This window comes from Manis javanica, chromosome 5, assembly GCF_040802235.1.
Source record: "Manis javanica isolate MJ-LG chromosome 5, MJ_LKY, whole genome shotgun sequence".
NCBI lineage: Eukaryota > Metazoa > Chordata > Mammalia > Pholidota > Manidae > Manis > Manis javanica.
Genome location: NC_133160.1, coordinates 35,607,093 through 35,630,246, shown reverse-complemented (window position 1 = coordinate 35,630,246; position 23,154 = coordinate 35,607,093). Strand labels below are relative to the sequence as shown.

Sequence of the window (23,154 nt, the reverse complement as noted above, 5' to 3'; positions counted from 1 at the left end):
TTTGCCATTGGCTCTACTTGGACATGATCATTGAAGCTTAATCTTAGTTCTCATGACCTTTTTCCCTAAAATTTGAGGGCAGAGTTGTATCCTTCACCTTTCTGTCCTAGATAACACCCAGTGACTTCTGTGGTAGGCATTCACATCTGTTGGACTGAGGTGAATTACCAACACTTGTACAGTTGGATTCATATCATGGCTAACGTATTAGCAATGTAACTTTGGGCATATTACTTAACATCTGGGGGCCTCAGCTTTCTCATCTATAAGATGGGGACAAGAAAGAATATTAGTAACAAGCATGAGTATCCTTTATGTTGCATTCATTTAATTGTTGACATCAAGACTGACATCCGCTATGAGATATATTCTATTTTAATTCCGTTTACTAAGTGAGGAAACCAGGAAAAGAGGATTTAGGCAATTTGTCTAAAATCAAAGTACTAATAAAAGTAGACACCAGAGTTGGAAGGCAAAGAGCCTGGAGTCAGAGTCCATACTGGTAATGACTGTTAATCACTATACTACTTAGGTTTACTGTGAGTATGAAACGAGTATATATACATTATGTACTTAGAATAATGTTTTGCAAATATTAGGTGCTCAGTATCTCTTACCTTGTAGTTATTACTGAGTGAAAATTTGGCTTGTTTTTGGGATATCTAATAATATTCAAGCACCATTTCTGAAGAATTCCTGAGTTTTGTAACTGGCTTCTTTTAGCAGGGGACCCTTCACTGTAACTGTATGCCTGTATTGATCTCACTGAGGCAGTTATCTTTTGCTGTATATGCAGCATGAAACCCAGGGTTGCTACTATGGTAGACTTTTAGATTCTATAAAATGAACTGTTCCCAGCGCCACCGAGAAAGATATGAGTCAGCAAGTAGAGGTGAACACTTGCTGTTGTGCCCAACATGATTGGTAATGTTGTCTGTTCCTTGCTAGCCAGGGAAAAGGGAGAGGAAGCTGAGAGACATGTAGGGAAACAATTGTTTTTCTATCAACCAGTATTTATCCAATGATTACTGACTTGCATCTACTACTGTACCTGGTGCTTTCCAATCTCTACTGAGTTGGGTCTTGCTTATTCAATTTAATTGTGAATGTTGAGGTCATTAGCATTATCCATATTCTACTAGAAATTTGCCAAGTTGAAATAAAAATATTTCTAGATTATTCATGATTCTAAATTATCTGGCAATAGTTCCCTACTATCTGTTTGGATAATCAAGGGTTGACTTTCAAAGCAAATAAAATAGAGTATTAATTTTCTTTGATTGTTTTTATTTAAAGACTCATATTTTTGACCTGTGGTTCCTATTCTTTCCAATTTTACTTGTCTCTTAAATCTTCCCTCTTCAACTACAAATCCTATGTGAAATGACACTTTGGTGCTCGGGAAAATTATAGGCTCAGACCAGTGTGAAATGTTCCAGCAGACTGAATTATGTTGACTATTTTTCCAGACTTGTACACGGAAAAGAGCTCAAATGAGAAAAACTGCCCCTTTAAAAATGGATGTCATTTCTGGAGACAAACATTCTAGAATCTCTTGTATTAGAATGCACTGGTGAGCCTTTACCTGGTGGCAGAAGGGGCTAATTTGAAGTAGAGAATGAGGTTACTTTTTAGATATCCTCAAAGGATCTGGGAGGAGCTGGAACTGACTGAAGTTCAATGAGCATCTGTAATTTCCACCTCAATTTTTTTCAAAGCATATTATTAAAATTCTGGCCCATAAATATCTGACACAAAAGGTGCCATATCTTTATTATTTTACAAATAATAAATTTATTAAATTTATTAAAATCTTGAGAAAATTTCTTTTTAGATGTCTTCCTGGTATTTGGTGAATGCCTCTGTGTTCATTGTATTTATTTGTTTAAGGACATTATTTATGGAGTATTTCCCATCCCAGTTTTCATATTTCTATTAAAGAATCTTAAACTCACTGGTCTACCCTATATATGTTATATGATTTGTCCTTGGGAGAAAGCAAGGATAACCATCAGAGAACCAGTAAGAAAGTTAGAAAGAGCTGTTTAGCCTACCCTTCTGAACATTCTGGAAATTTCCTCAACTTCAGACCATGGCAGGTAGCTTCCTGGTCTTAGCTCAGAATCTAGTAAAGGATGCTCACTGCCCCTCAGGGCAGGCTGTTCTTATCCCAGTTTTGAACTGTTCTCATTACCTTTCAGATGAGGAAGCCAGTAATGAAACTGGGGAGCAGGAAAATCCAGTTGAAACCCAGGATCTTAATTTTCAAACACCATGTTTCCTCATTGATAGGAGAATTCAAGGAATGCTATAGCTTCAACTTCACTATACCTCAATGTGTGTGTGGTACCTATCAGTGAAGACTTAAACATCACTGAATGATTTCCTTAGCAACAATTCCCACAAGGCATCTGATATAAACCTGTCCCATTTTAGCAGTTTTCTGAAAGAAGTGTACTATTTTAACCTTAGAAGATTGCATATATAAAAATACACAAAATCAGAAAGCAAGGTTTTTAAGCAGATAAAGTAATTTCTTAACAGTTCACGGGGATGTATTGAAAACCATACTTTTGGACTCCCCAAACTTCACTATTAATCCAAGTGATGAGCAAGGATCATGTTTGATGGGCTCGGGTGAAGGTTGTATTGGGGTCATTAGAAAATATGGGAGAAACATTAGAAGATTCTCTTTGCTCCTACAGTGTGATTTCAATGTAATCTTAGATTGCAGGAGAACTTTGTACACCATTTCATATTATCAAGAGACAGTGGAAATCTATTAATAATTGTGCAACTCATATAATTCATATAATATGTATCATTGGGGGGCAATACTGGGTTGGAATGGGCTCTCTGTAAGTCATGTCTAGATTGTGATTTTAAGTGAAAAAAAAAGGCTAGTTATTCAAAGGCAACTAGACCTCCCCTCCCCCACTTCTTAAGCAATTCAGCATTCAAGGAATGCTACAAACCATAAAAACTATTTCCTGACTTGCCTGACTTTGGGTTCAATCTTATAGCTGCATATGTCTTTGCCCTTATAGTAAATTTGGCCCAGAATGAAAGGTTTTCCCTGAAGAAGAGAGGTAGAAATGCAAAGTGGCAGAATTAAGATGCCATTTGCCTTTCCAGGAACACTTCTTCATGCTTAAAGTCCAACTCTATCAATAAAGATTTGACCCCTCTTTCTTAGTAAAACCTCTCTGGAATTCTAATTGAGTTAGAGATCCATTATCTCCCTCCATCTATGAGTAAATGGGTCCATTGATAGAAAATGACTACTTGTTTTTTTCAAATCATTTTCCTGTTGGAAAGTAGTTCAGCAATTATTTCTTCCCTTGTTTTTCTGGGCCATAATGGGTTAGGTCAGTCTGTGTTGGCTCCAGCACTTTTTCAAACTCTTAATATTGTTTTAAAACCTATTGATTTGCACAGCTTTAAAAGCGTTAGCATATCAAAGGCTCATAACAATGCTAAGTAGGTCATGGCTTGTAAAAGTAAGCAAAGCACAAGCATTTTGTCAACCAACACTGACATTTGTGTAGCTCAACATTGATCCAGCAAAATATCACACTATCAGGTATTGTTTTTTTAATATGGAGTGTATAGAACACAATAGGGCAAAGCATTCCCTTTATGTCTGTCTACTTATTGTTTTTTCAAGTCTGCAGAGGATGCTTGGATACCAGGAAACTAAGTATGTAGCCTTATGATTCAAGTGTTCTCAAAAGCATCCTTCCTTCCTCACCAAAGTAGAATGAATTGTTAAAAAGAAACTCAGGGTTTCAGGCTCAAAACATTCAATATCTCCCAGGAAATGAACTCACACAATGTAAGATTGGCCAGCTTGAACTGATTTCTAGATGCACAATTACCTTTAACTGATAATGGTCTATTTCTCCCTGATGGCATTTGGACATTTTAAGAGATTATAAGCCATATTCAGGACTCTACTGATTGGGGAGGATGCAGAAACTATGTCAGATTTGTGTAGTGTGGAATATCAGGTTTTGGTGCCCCCAAATTTTTAGAAACGCCTTCTACTGTTTCTTTCTGTTCCCTTCTAATCTCAAACCTCTAATCCCACCCTGTCCCATTCCACTATCTCTACTCTTCTTTATGCTTCTTGTTGACACCTGGGGGCTTAGTCTTAAGTGCCATAGATTGTGGAATTCAACTTCATCAGATTATGTTCCCTACTTTGAGATCTGGATATGTGCACTGCTGAACTGGAAATGGAATCTGGGCCTTTTAAAAATATCAGTAAAGCTTTAGTATTTATAAAATCAAGGCTCATATTCATCTTCCAGCTAAACTAAAATTGCTATTCTTTTCTCCATTGCCTGATTCTATTCCTCCATCATCTCCACTTGACAAGCTCCTAACCATCCTTCAAGATTCAATCCAAATTCAACTTTTTTTTAAAGATTTTTCCACCCCGACCTGTGAAATCTTTCCTCATTTAACCCTGTTTAGCATTTTATGTGTGGTTCTCTTTGCAAATTATGTTTTGCGTGGTAGTAAATCTATGTGAAGGCTCACTGCCTCCTGTAGGAGTTTCTTGGCAGGGGAGATGGTGTCTTTCTCATCATGCCCTTTGGAACCTAGCACAATGCCTGCAAGAGAGGCACCTCTGAGGACTATCTGTTACGTTAAATTCTACCATCTTATTTACTTATCTTGTTGCTGAATTTTTGTCTTAGAAAATCAAGGGGAGAATTTTCATCCATCAGTGTACTGGATCCCAGGGGCACAGTTCATGGGTTTCACACCCTTCCTCCTTCCTCAGTGGTTATTTCTGAAGAAGTGATGAGTGATGGACACTTGCTGACTGCCACATGCTCACCTTCTCCATGATCCTGTCGATCTGGCGATTCTGTGTATCGATCTCATTGCCCATATCCAGGGCCATGTGACGGAGGTTTCCAATAATACCGCTCACCTGCTCCAGGTTTTCATCCATTTCATTTTCTCGGGCATCATTTGTTACCCTGGGAGTCAAAGAGCAATTTTTAAAAGACAGAAAGTGAGGGGGAAAAAACCAAATATCCAAGACCTAAAACTTTGGGGAAAAATCTATAGATCTCTAGGTATCCACCCTATCCATCTTTAATCTCCAGTATGAGGTCACATGTTTTGTGTGTGACAATATGAGGTTTTGTACATTAGAAATTAATTTTTAAAATGTATTTCTGAACACCTGAAATTTTATTTTTTAAAAGGCACATTAAATAGATCAACTTATCTACTCTCATCAGTACATTTCTTTCATATGTTTACCCCAATTTTCATTTTTAAGGATAAAGCATTTTCATAGGGAGGATTCAAGGTCAGAGAATGAAGATGGAACTACTTAGAAACTGTATTTTTTTTTTCTGGAATGTCAAACTCTCCAAGAGTCAAATGCAGAATACAAGTAAAAGCTTACTTGTTAAGCCAGAGAATTTCTCTGCTCATCTCCTTTCCCATTTGAGACCAACATTCATGGGGAAGAGGAATGATAATTACAGTCTGCCCCTTAATCCTGCTTGCTCTCAAGAACTCCAAAGGGAGCTCTTGTTTAAGACAATTTTTATTTGCTCAGATTTCAATCCTATGGCTTTTTGGTGGCATTGTGAATGGGTAATTTCAGGGGAGAAAACTGTGATAAAAGATTATTGTTTCAGTTTGAGTAGGGAGGAAGGTGTCAATTCTCAAAATGCCTTACCATTTTGCCATTTCATAGTTCAATATGAGAGTTAAGAAGGCACTGTTTATGCTAACAGTAGGTACACACTGCAGAATGTTCCGGCTCTTAACATTTTCTCACTACAGATGGTGATGGGCTAAAAAATATACAGAGGGGTTAAAACCCATCCCCCATGGTAACTCTCAATGCAGACAGGCCCACTAAGGTTTTTAAAGCAGCCCAGGCCCTAGAAAACTGAAGGGGATCTTCCTAGCTTTCTTACATAGAAAAAGTTATTTAAATGATTACCAACTGTTAAGCCATACTTCTGTTTTCAGTGGTCTCAGCTCTGAATGCATATCAGAACCACCTGAGGGCTTTAAAAACCACAGCTGCCTGGGCCTCACTAGAGATTCTGATTCAGTTGGTGTGAATTAGGCCCAGGCACTGATATTTTTTAAAAAATCACCCCAGGCCAATTCTAATGTGAAGCCAGGATTGAGAACCCCTGAGTCTAGTGTCTCTGGAAGCAGATAAAAACACGAATAGAATTGTCATCTGTGAGGCTTTAGGTAGACATCTAGACATTACACTTAAGGGAACTGTCACTTGAATTTGGATTTGGCTGGTAACATCAGCCACAAGGGCTTGGGTAGAGATGGCTCTACAAGCAGGCACCCTAGTCTCTGCTACTAGTGTTGTAGTCTGTAAAAAGGGACAGTTCTTTTTAATAACAATATTTATTATTATTATTCTTTTTTCTGGTCTCCTGAGCTGAATTCTGAATTGGCAAATCTGCATAATTTGAGATTTTTATTTAAGTTGGCTTTTGCCACCAGGTCTCAAAGGAAATGATTAAGAAGTCAGGTATGCTCATTATTCTCTATTTGTACCTTCAGGTCCATCTGCTGACCTTTTCTGTTCTCTGCCCAGGAAGGCTGACCTCTCTACTGTATCACCCAGGTTCTCTTACCCTTTGGCTCCCAGTACGCTTTGGCCAATGGCCAAGGGGAGACTGTAGGGCAAGAGGAGTGAGGGGTGGGGCATTTATTTCTCTTTCTTATTTCCTACTGGTTTTGCAGCATCTGCTTTTCTCTACTGGTTGCTCCCTGCCCACAGCCATAACTACCTTCAGGTTCTGGTAATTGCTCTTTCCTGTCCCTTCGGGACTCTTCTGCTATTGCTAATCCATAAGTGCGTTACCATTGCTTGTTATTAACCCTGCCCACACCTCTGTACATAGTCTCTTATTAATAAGTTCTGCTCAATTAAACTCAGGCAGTGAGGTGTCTGTTTACTGCCCGCATTGATTTTGGATGTAGTCATGTGACTTGATTTGTCTAATGAAACCGGTTAAGCTTCCTAAGTGCTTGTGCACTGAAGCCTGCCCCTTGGATTGCTGCCACCACCAGGTAAGAAACCTGAGCTATTCTGCTGCAGGGACCATGTGGAGGAGAGACTACCTGGAGAAGGGAGGCACCCTGCCCACAAAGCCAGCCAGCCATCAGACAGGCCAGCGAGGCCATCATCCTGGACCACCCGTGCCCAGTTATGGTAATCGAATGTGAGACCTGGGAAGAACTGCCCAGCTAACATAAAGACTCATAAGTAACCAGTAAAATGGTGGTTTTAAGAACCACTCAGTTTGGGGTGGTTTGTTACTCAAAAATAGGTAACTGCTCCAGTGCTGGCTGCAGAAGGCTCACCTACGGATGAAGCCACCACTGATGGCCATCTGCTCCCGTTCGTCCACCACACGAGCAGGCTGGCTGGCCACCACTCCGTCCTGATTATTGCCCCAGGCTTTTTTGTAAGCATCACTTGATTTAAGCCTACGCAAAAAAGAGGGTGAGTGACAAGGCAAGGGGGTGGAGCATCAAGCTCATAACAATGGTTACCTCTTCAAGCTAAGAACAGAACCAAGCGAATGAATTTTAACTGGAGGCATTAGGGAATACCGATATATCATAATCCAGACCCAAACAGTTGGCCACCACCATGCCTCAGCTACTTAGCATTCCATTTCCAATCAACTCAATTGGAATTGTCAAGACTGCAACCTTTGCCCACAGGTTGTTCTTGCTTTGGTTTTTGGTCAAAGTGTAGTTGGATTTAAGACAAGCATTAAGGTAGCTGGAGGACATTCAGTTCTATTTCAGTGACATGGTTATATTTTGAGACACAAAACACAGAAAACCATCCTGGCAGACAGACACAAAACAAGACTGCTAAGTAGAGTATGTACATCACACCACAGAAAACCGTCAATCAAGAACAACATACTCGACCAAGATTTTACACATCATCATGCAAAGATTCTGTTTAATTTTTTTCCCCCGATGCATGTGTGGAACTAACCATTCCAACTCTGCATGAAGGACATAAAGGGCTGGTGGTTGGCCAAGGGTGATGGTCTTTGAGTTGCCTCTAGAGTGATTCGTATTAGATAATATATCGGTACTTCCAAACAGTCACCATACATCCAGAGTCGATGTACAAACCTTTGTCCACAGAGACAAAAAGTAAAAGAGGCATAGTGAAATGAATGCAGGAAAATAGAAGAGAGAACAAGCCATCTAGCACCAAAAAGGGAAATCCCTCTACATCTTCTTCATGCACCAGCTACAGGCATGAGTAGAAAGTGAAGCATTCTCGTTTAAGCCAAACTACTCCAGAAGTTGACCATTCTCTAGAAAGGCACTAGCGGGACAGTAATAGCCTTCATGAGGATTTGAAACGCAGATTCAAAAGCTCCTTTGTCGGGCTAAGGGGCAGCGTGGGAGTGAGTATGGGCTCCTACTTCAAACTGTTCTGGGAGGTGGTATGGGCAGAATGGTCTGGAACTGGTGTGGTCTCTGTGGGCCATATATTTCACTGAGCTGCCTTGGAGAAAAACTTAAAATCCAGGCATACCTGTTGTGCCCAATAGAAACATGTGCAGCATATTTTGGTGGGTGTGTTGTAATTTAAGGCAATCAAAGATGTTTTTAGGTTCTTTGCATAGTAGAAACCACATGCTTTTTTTAGTCCAAAAGAAAGGTCCCATTTTCACATTTTCTAGTGTGAGATACCAGAATTTAACCCTTCCCCTCCCCACCCCTTTCACTAGAAGACCACAGCCATCTATTAAAACTAGTTCTAATACTAAAATTTGCAGAGTGGGGACCAAGCAACCCTGGGGACAAATTGGAAAATTGTACAAGTGGAATTTCAGCAACTCTCACAATCTAGTGTATAATGCCATGGCCTTAGAGCGGTCGGAATTTACTGCGCTAAAGAACCATGGGTCTTCTCAGCGGGACAGGATCCCCAACTAATTTAATAGAGCTGAGAGTCTGGCTTTGTTTTGTCCAACTCCCTCCCCTCTCCCTCCTCACATTAAAATAAGTTATATGGACCTTGTGATGTTTTCTGCTATGTAAAAATTCTGATATACCATCTTTGGCAATGTCACGGGGGTAGGAAAGCTTGCGTTTCTGGAAGAAGGCGGATCACTGCACCCACAATGCTGCACAGACTCACATAACTGCGGTACATCTATCATAGTCCTTTGAAACATGCCGAGACAGGGAGAAGCCCTCAGAGAGTCCAGGCACCACCAGCCACTGCGTTGTGACACATGGTTTTTAAAGCATTATTTACATACAATAGGAAACACTTCGGTCAAGCTTTGAAGCTCAGTTAGGGTCTCTTGTGCAAGAAGGATTGAGTGCCAACTAATATGTGGAATTCGTAGGGGCCATCATTTCATCTGAACATTGAAGCCATCCCAGGCGGACCTGCCTCCACCCTTTCTCACACTCAGTTGATGAAGGGGGAAAATGTATTTGTTGGAATTCATCAAGAACAGGTGGAAATCTCACCTGAGGTCAAGTGGCCATTGAAATGGATATACAGTTAAATCTTGAATAACTGGAATGCTTAGCAATGAGTCATTTGGGTGAATTATATGACTTTCATAATTAACAGTGGGCCATGGAGGAAAATTTTGTTTGAAGGGTGATTGTTCAGGATCTGTTTGATTCTTTAGCCACTTCCAGCCTTAGAGTCTTAGGGTAGTGAACGTGATGGATTCTTCCCTTGGTAATGGTTTCTCTTGATGTGTCTGATGACCTTTCTTCTGCAGATCAACTCTTATTGTTTGGTCCTGTTATTTGTGATAGTTATAGGATGGAGACTGAGGGAGGGAATGCAAACTATCTAGGTTGCCCTCAAAGAAAAAACATTTAAAATCCCTAATGCAACATTTCCCCCCTTTGTTCACATGTCTCTTTTTGTATTAAGTGGGAGCAGAAGTATACATACACTAGAGGGTTCCAATTTGCTAGATTCCAGTTAATCAGACTTAACTGTAGATCGTTCTTTAAAAAAAAAACGTTTTAAATTTATTTGTAAATTGAGCCCCTCCCCCTCCTAAACAGGAAGTGGGATATTTTAAATCAGCCTCAAAGTTTAAAAGATGTGAATGGTCATATAATCAGCTAGAAACAACATCAATTTCTATTCTAAAAGCTAGGATCAGGAGAGCTTTTAGGAAAAGGGCTTCTGTTCAAAGGGAAAAGGGAGGGGTGAGGGAGATTGGGTAACAGGTTTAATTTTCCAAATGCATGTTGGACAATCCACACATGCATTTTTTTTTTCCACTGCTGGTCCAATGAGACTATCTTCCAGAACACTCATTTTCAGGTTCCTTCGGTTGCAAACCTTTATAACCACATGTCACATTTCTGCTACATTCCAAAAAAGCGTTGCAGAACCTTGAGAACAGTTGAATGTTTTGTGATGTCGTGCATGCAAAATCTACACATTTCAACATTTTGGCCAGTGTACGGGCAGATCTTCCAAGAGGAAGAATTTGAGAGGGATGGGTCCAATTTGGGTAAGGCTGAGCACTTTTTGCCGAAGGACTCATTCATTGCCTCTGTGTTGGGTTCAGCTTTGGCATTGAAAGTCTAATCACTGAGCAGATTTGACAACTGGTGGACAGTTGAAAGGCTGAATCTCTACCGTATGCCCTTTAACTTGTGGCATGCTTGCTTGGGCCAAATTATCCATCTCTTTTGCTTCTGAAAAATCAAGCCTTGATATATATGTTTCTCATCTTCCAAACTCATCCCCAGTCTTTTTAAATTTGCAGTTTTGGCTTTTGGGGTTGAGGGAAAATAAAATGCCCTGGGTGCCTCTTTCTAGAGGCCTCTGTCTCAAGGTACACTTTCTGGAAAATGTTGAAACGTTTTGTCAATAAAAGTTGCTGACAGTGACGCTTTCACTGTAGTATGCCTGATTTTTAATGCATCAACAGTAACTCCCACTAATATCATCTATGCTATGAGATGAATGCACTAGAGACGGTATTGATCTGTTCTGCATGCCACATGCTCATCCTGCCTTTGTGTCTGGCAGGAATGAGCTTGTCAAGGCTTGGAGGTGGGCCTTGGGAAACCAAAGCTTCAGGCAGGCAGGCAGCACCTACTTGTTACAGGGACACACACAAAGCCCGCAGAATTTTCCTAGGTCCGTCAAATTCTTTTCTGCTTCTTTCATGTCCTTATTGATTTGGTCCATCCCTTCCTCAATGCGTTCCAGTTGTTCTGATTAAATACAAGTATTTTATCCCCACAGAATGAAGCAGATGGAAAAGGACAAAGAAAAAAAAGACAAAACTTCAGACATTCACTTTGACATTAAAAAAGAAAAAAAAAAAAAGAAAGAAAACTGGACGCCACAGATCAGAGCTGGTACCCAGTACCTACTTGTTACAAGGACATATGAAAAGGCCACAGCATTTCCCTAAATCTTTTAAATTTTTCTCAGCCTCCTTCATGTCTTGGTTGATATGGTTCATGCCTTCTTCGACACGATCGAGTTGTTCTGGTTAGGACAAAGGGATGACAGTATGGAATGAATTTTTTGGGGGTTTCCAACAGAACATGAGAAATGACTATGTGAAACAGAATTTGAAAGAGAACGAGAGAGAGATTACAATGCATTGTCAAGAGTATGCATTGCCGCAGACCACTGTGCCCTATGCAGGTGTGGGTGGAAGGAAATGAACAAGAATGATGTTCAAAATAGTTGGCAATTCAGACACGATGGGATGGGGTAGGGAGGCCTGTTGGATTCTGAGTGTTCAGAGAAGCAGCATAGCATATCCACTTACTCAGACACCAGTGAAACCCGAGAAAAAGAACAAGGTGTTAGTTTATGTTATAAGCACTCAGATTTAATGCCACTAGTAAAGGTATCTGCTTCAACTTTAAAGTATCTCTGTCTTTTGGTTTTTAAGCATCTTCAACCAGAGAAGGGTAATAGACTCATCTTCTTCTTTAGGAAAAATAACAATAGCTATAGCTACAATTAGCAGTGGGTACCAGATCTTTTCCCCCTTAGCAGCGGCTGTCTAGCCAAAAGCAGTTCTTGCTTTTGAAAACTTAATTCACAGAAGCTGTAAAAAAGCAACATTAGCACAACAACTGTATAAGTACTGGAACATTTAAATTCCTCTCTCATCCTTTGATTACTTGCTATGCAAACTTTGGAAGAAGGCTTTTCTCTTCTCAGCCCCTTGATTTCCCAGTCTCTGCAACAGAGGTCAGGCTAGATCCCAACTCCTGGCAGAGAGCAGGGAAAACGGATGCAGGGTCCCTGGAGGAGGGGCATGGGCTGGAACATAGAACAGTATAGGGTCATTGCTGCCAGGCAAGCTGACTTAGTGTATCTATGACATAGATCAATAGCCATAAAAACGAATCATACTTCCAGGTTGCCAGGGTTACTACACTACCTTGATTAATTTTTCAAAAGTTATGTCACCACACTGAGTAAACTACAAGTTCAATGAAAGGATTTTTTAAAAACAGCCTTCAAACCCATTAAAGGAAGGCAGCAATGGGATGTGTCATCCATCTAATTAACAAAACCTAATTACACTTCCATTCTTCTTTTCATCTATATTTTCATGTGCACATGCCTATGCCTCCATGAAGAAAGGCATTATTAGAATTAAACTAATAAAGACATTTCCAGTCTAAGGGCACCCATAATCACATAAAAACACTTTCACATTGAATTGTACAGTGGAAATAATCATTTAAAAAAAGATAGGTTCATTAGTGATTCTTGGAAAATAAGAACCTATTATGTTCTCTTTTGTGGGGCTGAATAATAGAATTCAGCTTACTAGGAATTTGCTATCTCTATGCTTTTCAAATGACTGGTGAAAAAAAATTTCATTGTTTATCCAGCTTTGGCTAGTTGGAGAAAATAACAATGTAGGGCTGGTGAATTTTTGCTGAATAAATATTGTATAGTAACGCCATTAGGAAAATCCTTTCAAGATCAAAAAAAAGGAAAAAGGATGGCAATTCTTTACATTTCAGCTTTTATGCTTTTCAGAAGATGTCATTCCAGTTCCCTTTAAAGAACACAATGGTCTGTACGTAGATCGATTTAACGACTGAATGAGGGGACTGGTAGGGGGAAGAGGAGCTCAACATAGTCAAAAGAAGAAGCATGTTAATTACAGACAGAAACAGGGATGCCAAATTCCAATCGAATAATTGCTAATAGCTTCCTGGAGGCTGGGTGAGGTGAGAGAAGAGTACCTGAGCTCAGAGGGAAGGCACCTGGACTCAACTCATGACAGCTGAAACTTCACGGATCATGGCATGGGGATACATATTCAGGTATTTGCCCTTTCTGAGTTTTTCTTGAGTTGACATTTTTGGGCAAAATATTAACTCCTGACATTTCAGGAACCCCTTGCAGGGATATGGAGGATCAATGTGAATTGATCCACAAGTGTTGTATTTCTGAACCAGAGTACACAAATTAAAAGATAAAAACAAATAGGCCAGTCTAAATCCATATTCTGAGAGCTGGGTTCTGCCATGGCTTGCCTTGCAAAAGTCATAGCTAAGAGAGGAATTCTGAAGCTGAAATTTTGTCACAGACATTCTAACAATAATAACTTTTTTTATTAAGTGTGCTGAGTTACATTGGTGGACACATTTGGCAATATGGGACTTCATGATATTTTAAAGATTTCTGCAAAGACATTTCTCAGATAGTGCTGGAAAGTAACAAGTATCCTTTCTGGAATATTCTGGGGTGGAAAGCAGCATCTTGGAGGCTGAGGCAATGCACCATTCAGGCTTGACTGCTGTTACCTCCCTAAGCATGCTTACTGGTTGTTTTCCATGTATTCTTGAAGACTTAGAGGAGAATAATATTTAGTGTCAGAAAAGGTATTCCAACAGATAACACTATGTGTTGGAGCAAGAGACTGTACTTTCTTATGCCATGTTTGGATGACTGGTTATTCATGATGGATCCACCATGGTGGGATGCTCAGGGATCCAAGATCCCAGTAATCTTAAGTAAGACAACATGGGGCCCTTAGAATTCTCAACCTGGTAAAAAACAGTTTAAGAATACCAAGGCATCAATGCTATTGGCCCAGTGTGCATGAATATATTGAGTTACAAGATGCAGCCTACCTGATTTTGATTTTCCTTAGCATTGATGAACTTATGGAAATTCATTTCAATACATTCAAATAGCTACATGTGTCTACTGGCCACCATCTGCACAATGCAGCTTTAGTCATTCATAAGAGATAATAGTGAGTAGACTTTAGCAAGAGAAATGTTTTCTCAAATGCTACCTTGTAGCGCTAGGAACCTTTTTGCAAGTCGGCAGGCTATCTGGCTGAAGCTTTACTTTGCCTTTACTCTGCCAGGCCAGGGTCAAAGATTTTACTGTTTAGTTTGGAGTGGATCCCATGGGATTATCCCAAGAGCTGCATCTTCAGCATAAAACAAACATACAACCCAGCAAAGACCAACAAAAGGAAACAAGAAATATGGAAGTGAAAGGTTAAATCATTCCACTTAGTACTAAGGTGGTTTTGTGGGATTTTCACTAGGGGACAAGTTTTCTAGAAAAATAAGTCTCTGGATGCAGCACATTTCCAGGGCCACCTGTCATGCTCGATGCTCCTTGGTGTCCCTTGAGACCTGGGTATAAAACAAGAATCCCATAAGGAATTTCCGAGTGCAACCATTTAGCTGGACAACGTGGACCAGTTCTTTAGAAGGATGGCTTTCTTGATATTCCTGGGCAGCTGCAAGGCAGAAGCAGTCAACACTTCTGGTGTACAGGCATAAGAAAAATTAGTAGAGCATACATGGAGAGAAATTTTAAAGCAATTACTGATCTAAACAGCTAAACACAGCACACACAGAATTGGAAGACATTTATGATGGCAGTGAAGAGAGTTGTTGACTTACATTCCTCTGTCATTTTACAAGGTCCTACTCTCCTCTTACAGTAAAAATGGAGTGTGTACCACTGAAGACCATGCAGCTTCTGGAGGCTTTACAGTTGAGTGCTGATAGAACAGTATCAACCTATTCACCATGCATCTGGTAAAACCCAGACTACCCTAGGAAATGCCCTGAACGGAGGAATTCAGCATTTACCATTGTGTGGTCAGAACTGAAGTAGTTTAGCTAACATTAACTATCTTGTGGGAGAAATCTGCTATTCTGCTTCATTTCTCAGAGAATAATATATAGAGGTTCCTGGGAATCACTTTAGGCTTAATAATGTATTTTTATATGTGTATGGAGATTTTGGCAGATTTTCTCTCTAGATTTTCTTCGTCAAAGTACAATGAAATTTGTAAATCAAGTAAGCACATTTTTAATTTTTTCTCTTCTTGATTCAAGATTTCTTTACTATTTTTTAAATCTTTAAGACAATGCTTTATAGCTAGGGGTAAAGAGGCATTATCCTGAAGCTTTCTCACACCTTTTCTCCTATTACAATGCTCCTTTTTCTACCCCCTTCACATGCAAATTATTAGCTAAATTAATTATTTGATTATAAATTATTCAATTTAGCTCTGGAAATGAGGCACCACTCTTCTGTATGGACACCTGCTGTTTAATTTTTTTTTTTTAAAGCAGTAACTTGCCGTACCCTGAGTTTCAAAGTTTGGGACACTTGCACAGATCAAGCCAGCAAGTCTTACATTATAGCAAATTCATTTGGGGAGATCTGAAGACTGCCATCGCTATTGTAGTTCCTTCAAAACAACTCCACGAGACTCAGTTATTTGCCTATAAATATGGACAATTTGTATTTTAAAAACTGGGGAGAAAGAGTTGAGGTCGATGTTCAATTTTTCTTAGAAAACTTTTCTCTTAATTTTCTTTTTATTGGTTGGTGCATATTTAATGACAAAGTTCAGTAAAAATAAATACTAAGGAAGCAAAAGTCTTTATATGACAGCCATGAAGGTGTGTCCCTTGGACCGCCCTTCAAAAGGGCCCCTGAATTAGTTGACTCCTCCAGCTGCTGCACCTGTGGGATCAGCATTTACAGAGGCCATGCTCCCCTGGGCTGCTTCCAGGCCACAACGGGGTTAGTAGAGCTGCGGCATTCCTGCCCAACCTGGGGCTGCTCCATTGGGCTGTGTTTGCTTCTGGGATCCCCATCAGCCTAGCAGACACTCCCAGAACAGCACTGTGGTCTGACGCTTCTACCCAGTCCTTCCTCCCTGCCTCCTCTTGCGAGTGTCAGACCCCCATCACAGTCTGAAGGCTTTCTTTGTAACTCCTGCATCCTCTCCCCTTGATTTATCACAGACACTTCCTGCATAAATCTCATATACTTCTAAGTAAGTCTTGGCATTTGCTCCCCAGAGGATCCCAAATGATACACATCCCTCTAGCCCCTCCCTGCCTCTGCCCTAACACCTCAGAAGCCAGTAAATAGAGATTGATCTCATTTACTGTAATGGATGCAGAATATTTCTTTTACAGCCATACCATACTTCATTTGATTGGTATCCCCACCGACAGACATTTAGGTTGCCTCCAGTTATTACTGGGGAAGGCATGTATATTTTCCTTCATATAGTTGTCAATGTATATCTGCAGCATATAATTCTAAAAGTGTAATGTCTTGGTTAAATATGGGTGCACTTCAAAATTTGAAGACACTATCAAATTTCTCTTCAAATATTTGTAATGGGATAAAGTACCCACCTGTAGATGAAGAGTTTCTGTTTTCCCAACATACTCACTACATTGGTTATTACCAATTTAAAAAAATTTATGCCAGTCTGCTAAAGAATGACATCTCATTATTCTTATTGGTTGAAGCACCATCTCATATCTACTTGTAAACTGATGACTTGTACCCTACCTCAATTTTTCTTGTAGGCTTTTGCTCTTTTCTTTGATGACATGCAAGGTCTCTCTGTATTTTATAGAAATGCCTTATGTCTGTTATCTGTATGCAATCTCCCCCCAAAGTGAGGTTTATTTTCAGTTTGTTATAGAGCCCCAGATTGTGAATAAATTTTATGTTTTAACTTTTGACATTAAAATAATTTCTCATGATTCCTAAGAGTTTCTAATGCTTTCATAAAATATATAGAGAGAAAAAAATATAGAGAAAAAATGCTCAAAAGCTGTTTGCTATGACAAGAATTCAGGTAACTAACTTGTGGCTAGAATTAAATAAAGCATCACCATCTGACTACATGTGTTGAGACAAAGAAAAACTTTGCTATAACCCTTCTAGATTCAACTTTAGTGTACAGAGATAATTGTCATCGATTCTGATTTTAATTGCTTCTAACAATTCCATAATAATTTCTAAAATAGTTCAGAAAGTTCAATTTTCCATTTTCTAATGATCTCCCTCAGCTTATATCCCATTAAAAATAGCTTCTAGTTATTTAAGGCATCTCCATGATGATTCAGAAATCAAAACTGCCAGATAATTGAATTACGGGGGGTCAAAAGAAATGGACAACATGATATACTATATTCTCTCACTCTCTCTAGGAATTATTAGAAGAAAAACCAAATTTATGGGAAAGAGTAGGGAGAAGGGGAATAAGAAAATTCTCAAACTGTCCAAAATCCTATCATTAAAATGCAAACAAAAAGTGACTTTTGCCTTCAAAATTCCAACATATACAACAGGAGAGTTGTACCAGTCATTCAGTCATGAAGGTCTTAACATTTCCATACATTTACCAATCTTTTCAACAGAGAAAGGAAAAAAAGCAAGACGGTGAAAAACCTAGAACCCTTGCACTCATCTATGTGTGATGCATGTCAAAATGACCACCGGTGTACACACAAGTAATGTTTTTACTGAAGAAATCTCAACTTACCTCCTTGTTCATCCAACATAACCAAAGTCCTGATACCAGCATCTTTACTCTACATTCCAGTAATGGTAGCAAAGTTGAAAAAAGAGTTAAGAGAGAGAAAAGAGAGAAAGAGAAATCAGTAAGGGGACAATTAGCCCTAGAAATGGAAAATGAAGGTGGACCAAAGGAAAAAAGGGAGAGGCTGTGGTGAGAGTATCGTGGGTGGGGAGGGCCTGGGAGGAGAGGGTCACCTGTGGACTGTACAAGTGGTTCTCAGGGTAGAGAGAGGGACGTAGCTCAGTCTTCAGGGGGCGGGGCTGGGGATCGGGCTTGGCATGGAGTTGGAATCCACATACTACATAGTATATGTATGTTATATTTAGAAAATAAAAATGCCTATAGTTTTTGTAACACCAATCACAAAAAGCAAAATTTTCAAATCTGCTAGACTAAAACTTCTCTGGCATGATATATTAGAATGTTCCCATCAGTGAAATGGATGGGGGATGCCCTGCCGAGAAGATGTATAAGAATCTTGGGGGGTGAAATTCCACTTTTGTACTTTACCTGAAGAAAACAAAATCACTGATTCGAAAAGATGTATGCACTGCCTGCCTCTTGCTGCATTATTTGCAAAAGCCAAGATATGGGAACAACCTAGTGTCCATGGATAGATGGATGGATAAAGAAGATATGGTCATATATACAATGGATTATTACCATAAAAAAGAAAGAAATCCGGCCATTTGCAATAAAGTGGTCCTATTCCTGACCTACTACTGGTTCGTGCTCTGTGATGGCTGTGCCGTGGTTCTTTCTAGAACAGCACTGCTTGTGAATAGACCACATTCACTCTCATATTTACTCTCAGTAAGAGAATCAGGATTTTTTGATGGCAGACTCTAATGTACTAATTAGGTGGGTACAATCCTAATCTCTTTGGATACTGGTGAAATGGACATTCGGATATAACCTTTGTAGGACCAAGTTAAAATGTGGCCACTTATGTCAGGGACAAAATGGGGACACTCAACACAGGAGCATAAAGGAAACTTAACCTAACCTTACAGGATTTACTCAGCCCTAAAAAAGAAAGAAATCTTGCCATTTGCAATGACATGGATGGACCCAGAGGGTCTCAGGCTATGGGAAATAAGCCAGGAAGAGAAAGACAAATAGCATATGATTTCACTTTTAGGTGGAACCTACAAAACACCCAAATAAAACAGAAATGGACTCATAGATACAGAAAAGACACTGATGATTACCATGGAGGAGCGGGAAGTAGATGAAATAGGTGAAAGGGATAAAGAGCCGTGGAATTCCAATCACAAGAAATTAGTCCCAGGGATGTAAGTACAGCATAGGGAATATAGTCAATAGTATTGTAGTATCTTGGTATGTTGACAGATGGCAATTACACTTATGAGGGTGAGCATTTAATAATGTAGATAACTGTCAAATCATTATATTGTACACCTGAAACTAATATAATCTTGTATATTAACTATACTCAAATTAAAAAAAGAATCATGGGGGATGAGATTTTTAGGTTTATCAAAAGAGATGATTGTTTCACAATGGTTGAGAAATAAAGCTCAAAAGGAAACACCCTCCCATTTTCTCTCTATGGAGAGAAGTTCTGTGAAATTTAGAAGGATTAACAGATGAAAAATCAGGTCCTTTATTCTGAAATCTAAAATTCCTCACAATAACTTAGTGTGAGAAAAATTCATCCTCAAGCTTTGCTGCAGTTCTGTGCAGGAATCTGTAAAAGGCTCTCCTTATCTCACTCCGTATGATCTAAATAAATCAAACCCCACCTGAACTATTTGGTAGAGAGGAGTGGGAGTTGGTGGGTAGGGAGAAGGAGCAGAGATACTTGCATAGCTCATACTTAGGAATCATCATCATTAAGAATTCTAATTAGTTAAGTAAAGACTTTCCATTTTACAGGGTGATCGTTAATAAGAATAAAATGGCACTGCTTACAGTCTGGATTAGTTTTTCAAGGAAAGCTCATGGTGGCCCCTAGAATAAACTCTGAAAGAAGATATCTCATGGCCCCTGACTTATTTCTCACTGACTTACTTTAAAGTAAGAAGAAAGACTGAGATGTTGGTGGAAGTCAACAGAGGTCTTTTTTTTTTTTAAATAGTATTTTAACAATTCCAATAATGCTTGTACAACGATAGAACACTTTAAATGATTTCGGTGAGCTTCTGCAAACTCACCATTTCAGAGAATACATGCAGTTAATTCTCCCGGACACAAAAGCCTATCTGGCATTTCAGTTTGGAGAATGATGGCTTGGGATGGCTTCTGGAGACATGACAACCCAGATTGGGAGCCAGACTCCATCCTGGAACCTGGGGGATTTCGTTTCCTAGCTCCAGGACTTCAGGCAAATGGCTGCATTGCTCTGTGGCTCAGTTCCCTCATGTGTAATATAGTGATAATAATAGTACCTCATGGAGTTGTTATTTGAATTAAATGAATTAATATGTGGCTCATGCTAGAATGGTGCTGGGCCTATAGCTGGCTTTACATGTTTATAAAACAAATACCTTCCAAAAATGCATGTATATGTAGCAGGATATCTAGGCAAAACTAAAATAATCATCATTACTGATTACCATCAGAAATTTCTAGACCATACTTCTCAAACTTGAATGTGCATACCAATCTCTTGCACAGGAAATAGGTTGTTAAAATGTAGATCCTCCTGATTCATAGGACTGGGGTAGAGCCTGAGATTTCACATTTTGAGGAAGCTCTCCTATGCTGGGCATCCTTCTGGTGCTGGGACACACGGAGCAGCAAGACTCTCAACCTCAGAAGACATTTCCGAATCTTTTTCTTTGAGTATAGTAAGTGGGCATTCATCTCCACTAGCCTGTATTTTAATAACTTCCATGCCCTTTCCTGCAAATTTTAGCCATTGCTTATGAGAAGAAACTATGAAGAGCAGATGGCTTATTTGGGCATGTGGACGTGACAGTGCAAGTTCTGGTGACGACAGTCACCTTACAGAGCATTTTCTCCTGCAAGGACCCAGCTCAAGGCCACGCATGAGACCCTGTTCCAGTCTACTGGGGAACAGGTTTGGGGGGGAAACGGGTTTGGGATTTCCATTTGGTCAGATCACCTCTCATCTGTTTACACTTTCTGTTACTTGGAATAATTTCTTTTATATGGAGTTCTGCAAGTTTCGTATAAAAGTATAATTCCTCACTTGCTCAGTTTGGTGCTAAATATTTCAGTGCTGGAATGACTCGCAGAACAAATTTGAAGGAGCGAGAGTCTGTCACAAGTTGGGAGAAGAGAAGCAGCACTGAGAAGTGATCAGGGAGTCAGCAATGCTGGGCTGTGCACAAGGCTCAGCCACAGCCACCCGCTGTGAGACTGTGGGACAGTCAGGTGACCTTCAGGATACTTCCCCACATTGAAGATAAGGGTGGAGATGCCAAATAAGATTGGGTGGTTGCTAGGCTCATTCCTTCACTCATTCAGTCACTCACTACATGTTTATTGAGCCTCCACTCTGTATCAGGCACTAAGGGCAAGGCCAGATAAACGCATGGCTTTTCAACTGTGCTTCACAGAGTGAGGGACAGTCTGGTCAGGGGAACAGAGCTGGGATCTGGGAGTCAGTAATTCTGGATACTGGACTTATCTTTGCTGTTTTCTTGCTCTGGAATCACCAGTTCTGTATCTCAGCTTTCCCACCTGCCAGATGGGAACAGAAATAACTCCCTCACTTCCCAGAGTTCTTACAAAAATAAAATGAGCTACAGAATGCAAAGACCTCTCTGAAAGTTCCATTCTGTGAGAGGCTGGGGTTTGAAGAAGAATATATTAAAATAAAGGATTTAATTTGTGTGGAGTCTCAATCTGTTTAGAATGAGCTGCTGTGTTTGTTTTGTCAGATTCTTTTGCTTTTTGTGGAACTCTCAAAGGAAAAAGTCAATACCGTAGGAGTTGCAGGTGGAAGGGAAGAGAAGTGCTGTGCATAGGAATTCACACTCTGGAATCAGGTAGACCTGAGTTTTGATTCATCTCTGCCATTTGTAGCTGTGTGCCTCAAGCAAGTCCCTTAACCACTGTGTGCTTCAATTTCCTCCTTGGTAAAATGGAGGTCAAAATAGTAACAAAAGGTGGCTGAAAGGATTAAATTAAATTATGTAATACATGCCTGATGATGATATAGCTCTGGGCACAGTGCCTAGCACAAAGTGGTTCTCAATAAATGTTAGAACTTACATTTGGCTCCACTGTTTTGCTGACAGCTTTTATCAAATAACCAGATTGTTCTTTGGAGGAACTAGCAGCACAAGGGAGAGGATAGGGATGGGGATAATATCTTAGGGAAGGCAGAATAGTACTTTCTCTTATTTCTTAGCGAGTATTATATTTGAATAGCTAGGAGTGAGAGGAGGCGGTTCTATTTTTGTCTTAGTTCAACTCTTGGTTTCTGTTTGAGATTGCTGGGACAACTCTGTACCTAAAAGCAGCAGAGTTGGAGATGTGAGGGATTTTTCTCCATTTCTTTCTTTTTTTATTTTCATTTCTTTCTCATTACTTTTCCTTTCCTGTAGATGAACTAACATCATGTTTACAAAACATTTTTAAGCCTCTCTTTGGTCATTCTGAGATGTTGTCCCCAAAGTTCCATAAATCTGAGCTAAAACTAGGATAGTGCAGGCACTCTTAAGTGCTACACTTCCCAAAGACCCCACATCTGCCTCTCTGAAAACACCTGCCCAGCCTGGATTTTTCATTTTTACCAGAAAGTCTGGCATATTTTACAATGCTTACTCTTTTCTTGTAGCCAAAGCATCTTGAAAGATAAGTTGGAATGAAAAGATGCTAAAACATCATGAAATGTTGGGAAGCCCTCTATACCCACCACTCCATGAAAGCGCTGTGTGGTACTTTTGAATGGACTTGCCCTAAAGCAGAGGGGCTGTTCCTGGGCTCAGTTTTCATAGCTCAAGGCATTAATATGTGGACTTCATTTCCTGCATTTAATGTCAGCAGGATTAACTTTTTTGCCTAGAATCAAATATTCCCTCCTTGAGGATACATTTGTGACTCTCCCACCAGAATTAATGGTTCCCCTCTCTGTGCTCCAAAGTCGGGTAAGCCTTTGAATTTGGAGAGCTATTTTCTATCTGTTCTCCAGCATGCTATCAGTTTTTATCTTCTCTCCCACACCTAGAGCCAGCCATTCCATAGCATCAGTCAGAAGAGCCAGTTCCCAACTCAGGCTGGGAACCAAATGAGTCTTTTTATCTGGGTCAGGTTT

General features: G+C 39.8%; 1 protein-coding gene across 3 annotated transcripts in view; it reads right to left on the bottom strand.

The window, feature by feature from the left end:
• SNAP25 (synaptosome associated protein 25) overlaps positions 1-23,154 on the bottom strand; it is a 77,003-nt gene that overhangs the window by 1,432 nt on the left and 52,417 nt on the right. For 2 of the 3 annotated variants that reach the window (XM_017673967.3, XM_017673968.3), the window contains exons 4-7: positions 17,868-17,916; positions 11,145-11,262; positions 7,378-7,503; positions 4,850-4,994 (exon numbers count right to left, since the gene is read on the bottom strand). In XM_017673967.3, the coding sequence (XP_017529456.2) occupies positions 4,850-4,994; positions 7,378-7,503; positions 11,145-11,262; positions 17,868-17,916 (438 nt within the window). Of the gene's footprint in view, positions 1-4,849; positions 4,995-7,377; positions 7,504-11,144; positions 11,263-11,424; positions 11,543-17,867; positions 17,917-23,154 lie in introns of all 3 variants that reach the window. The other variant, XM_017673970.3, reaches the window with a different exon arrangement.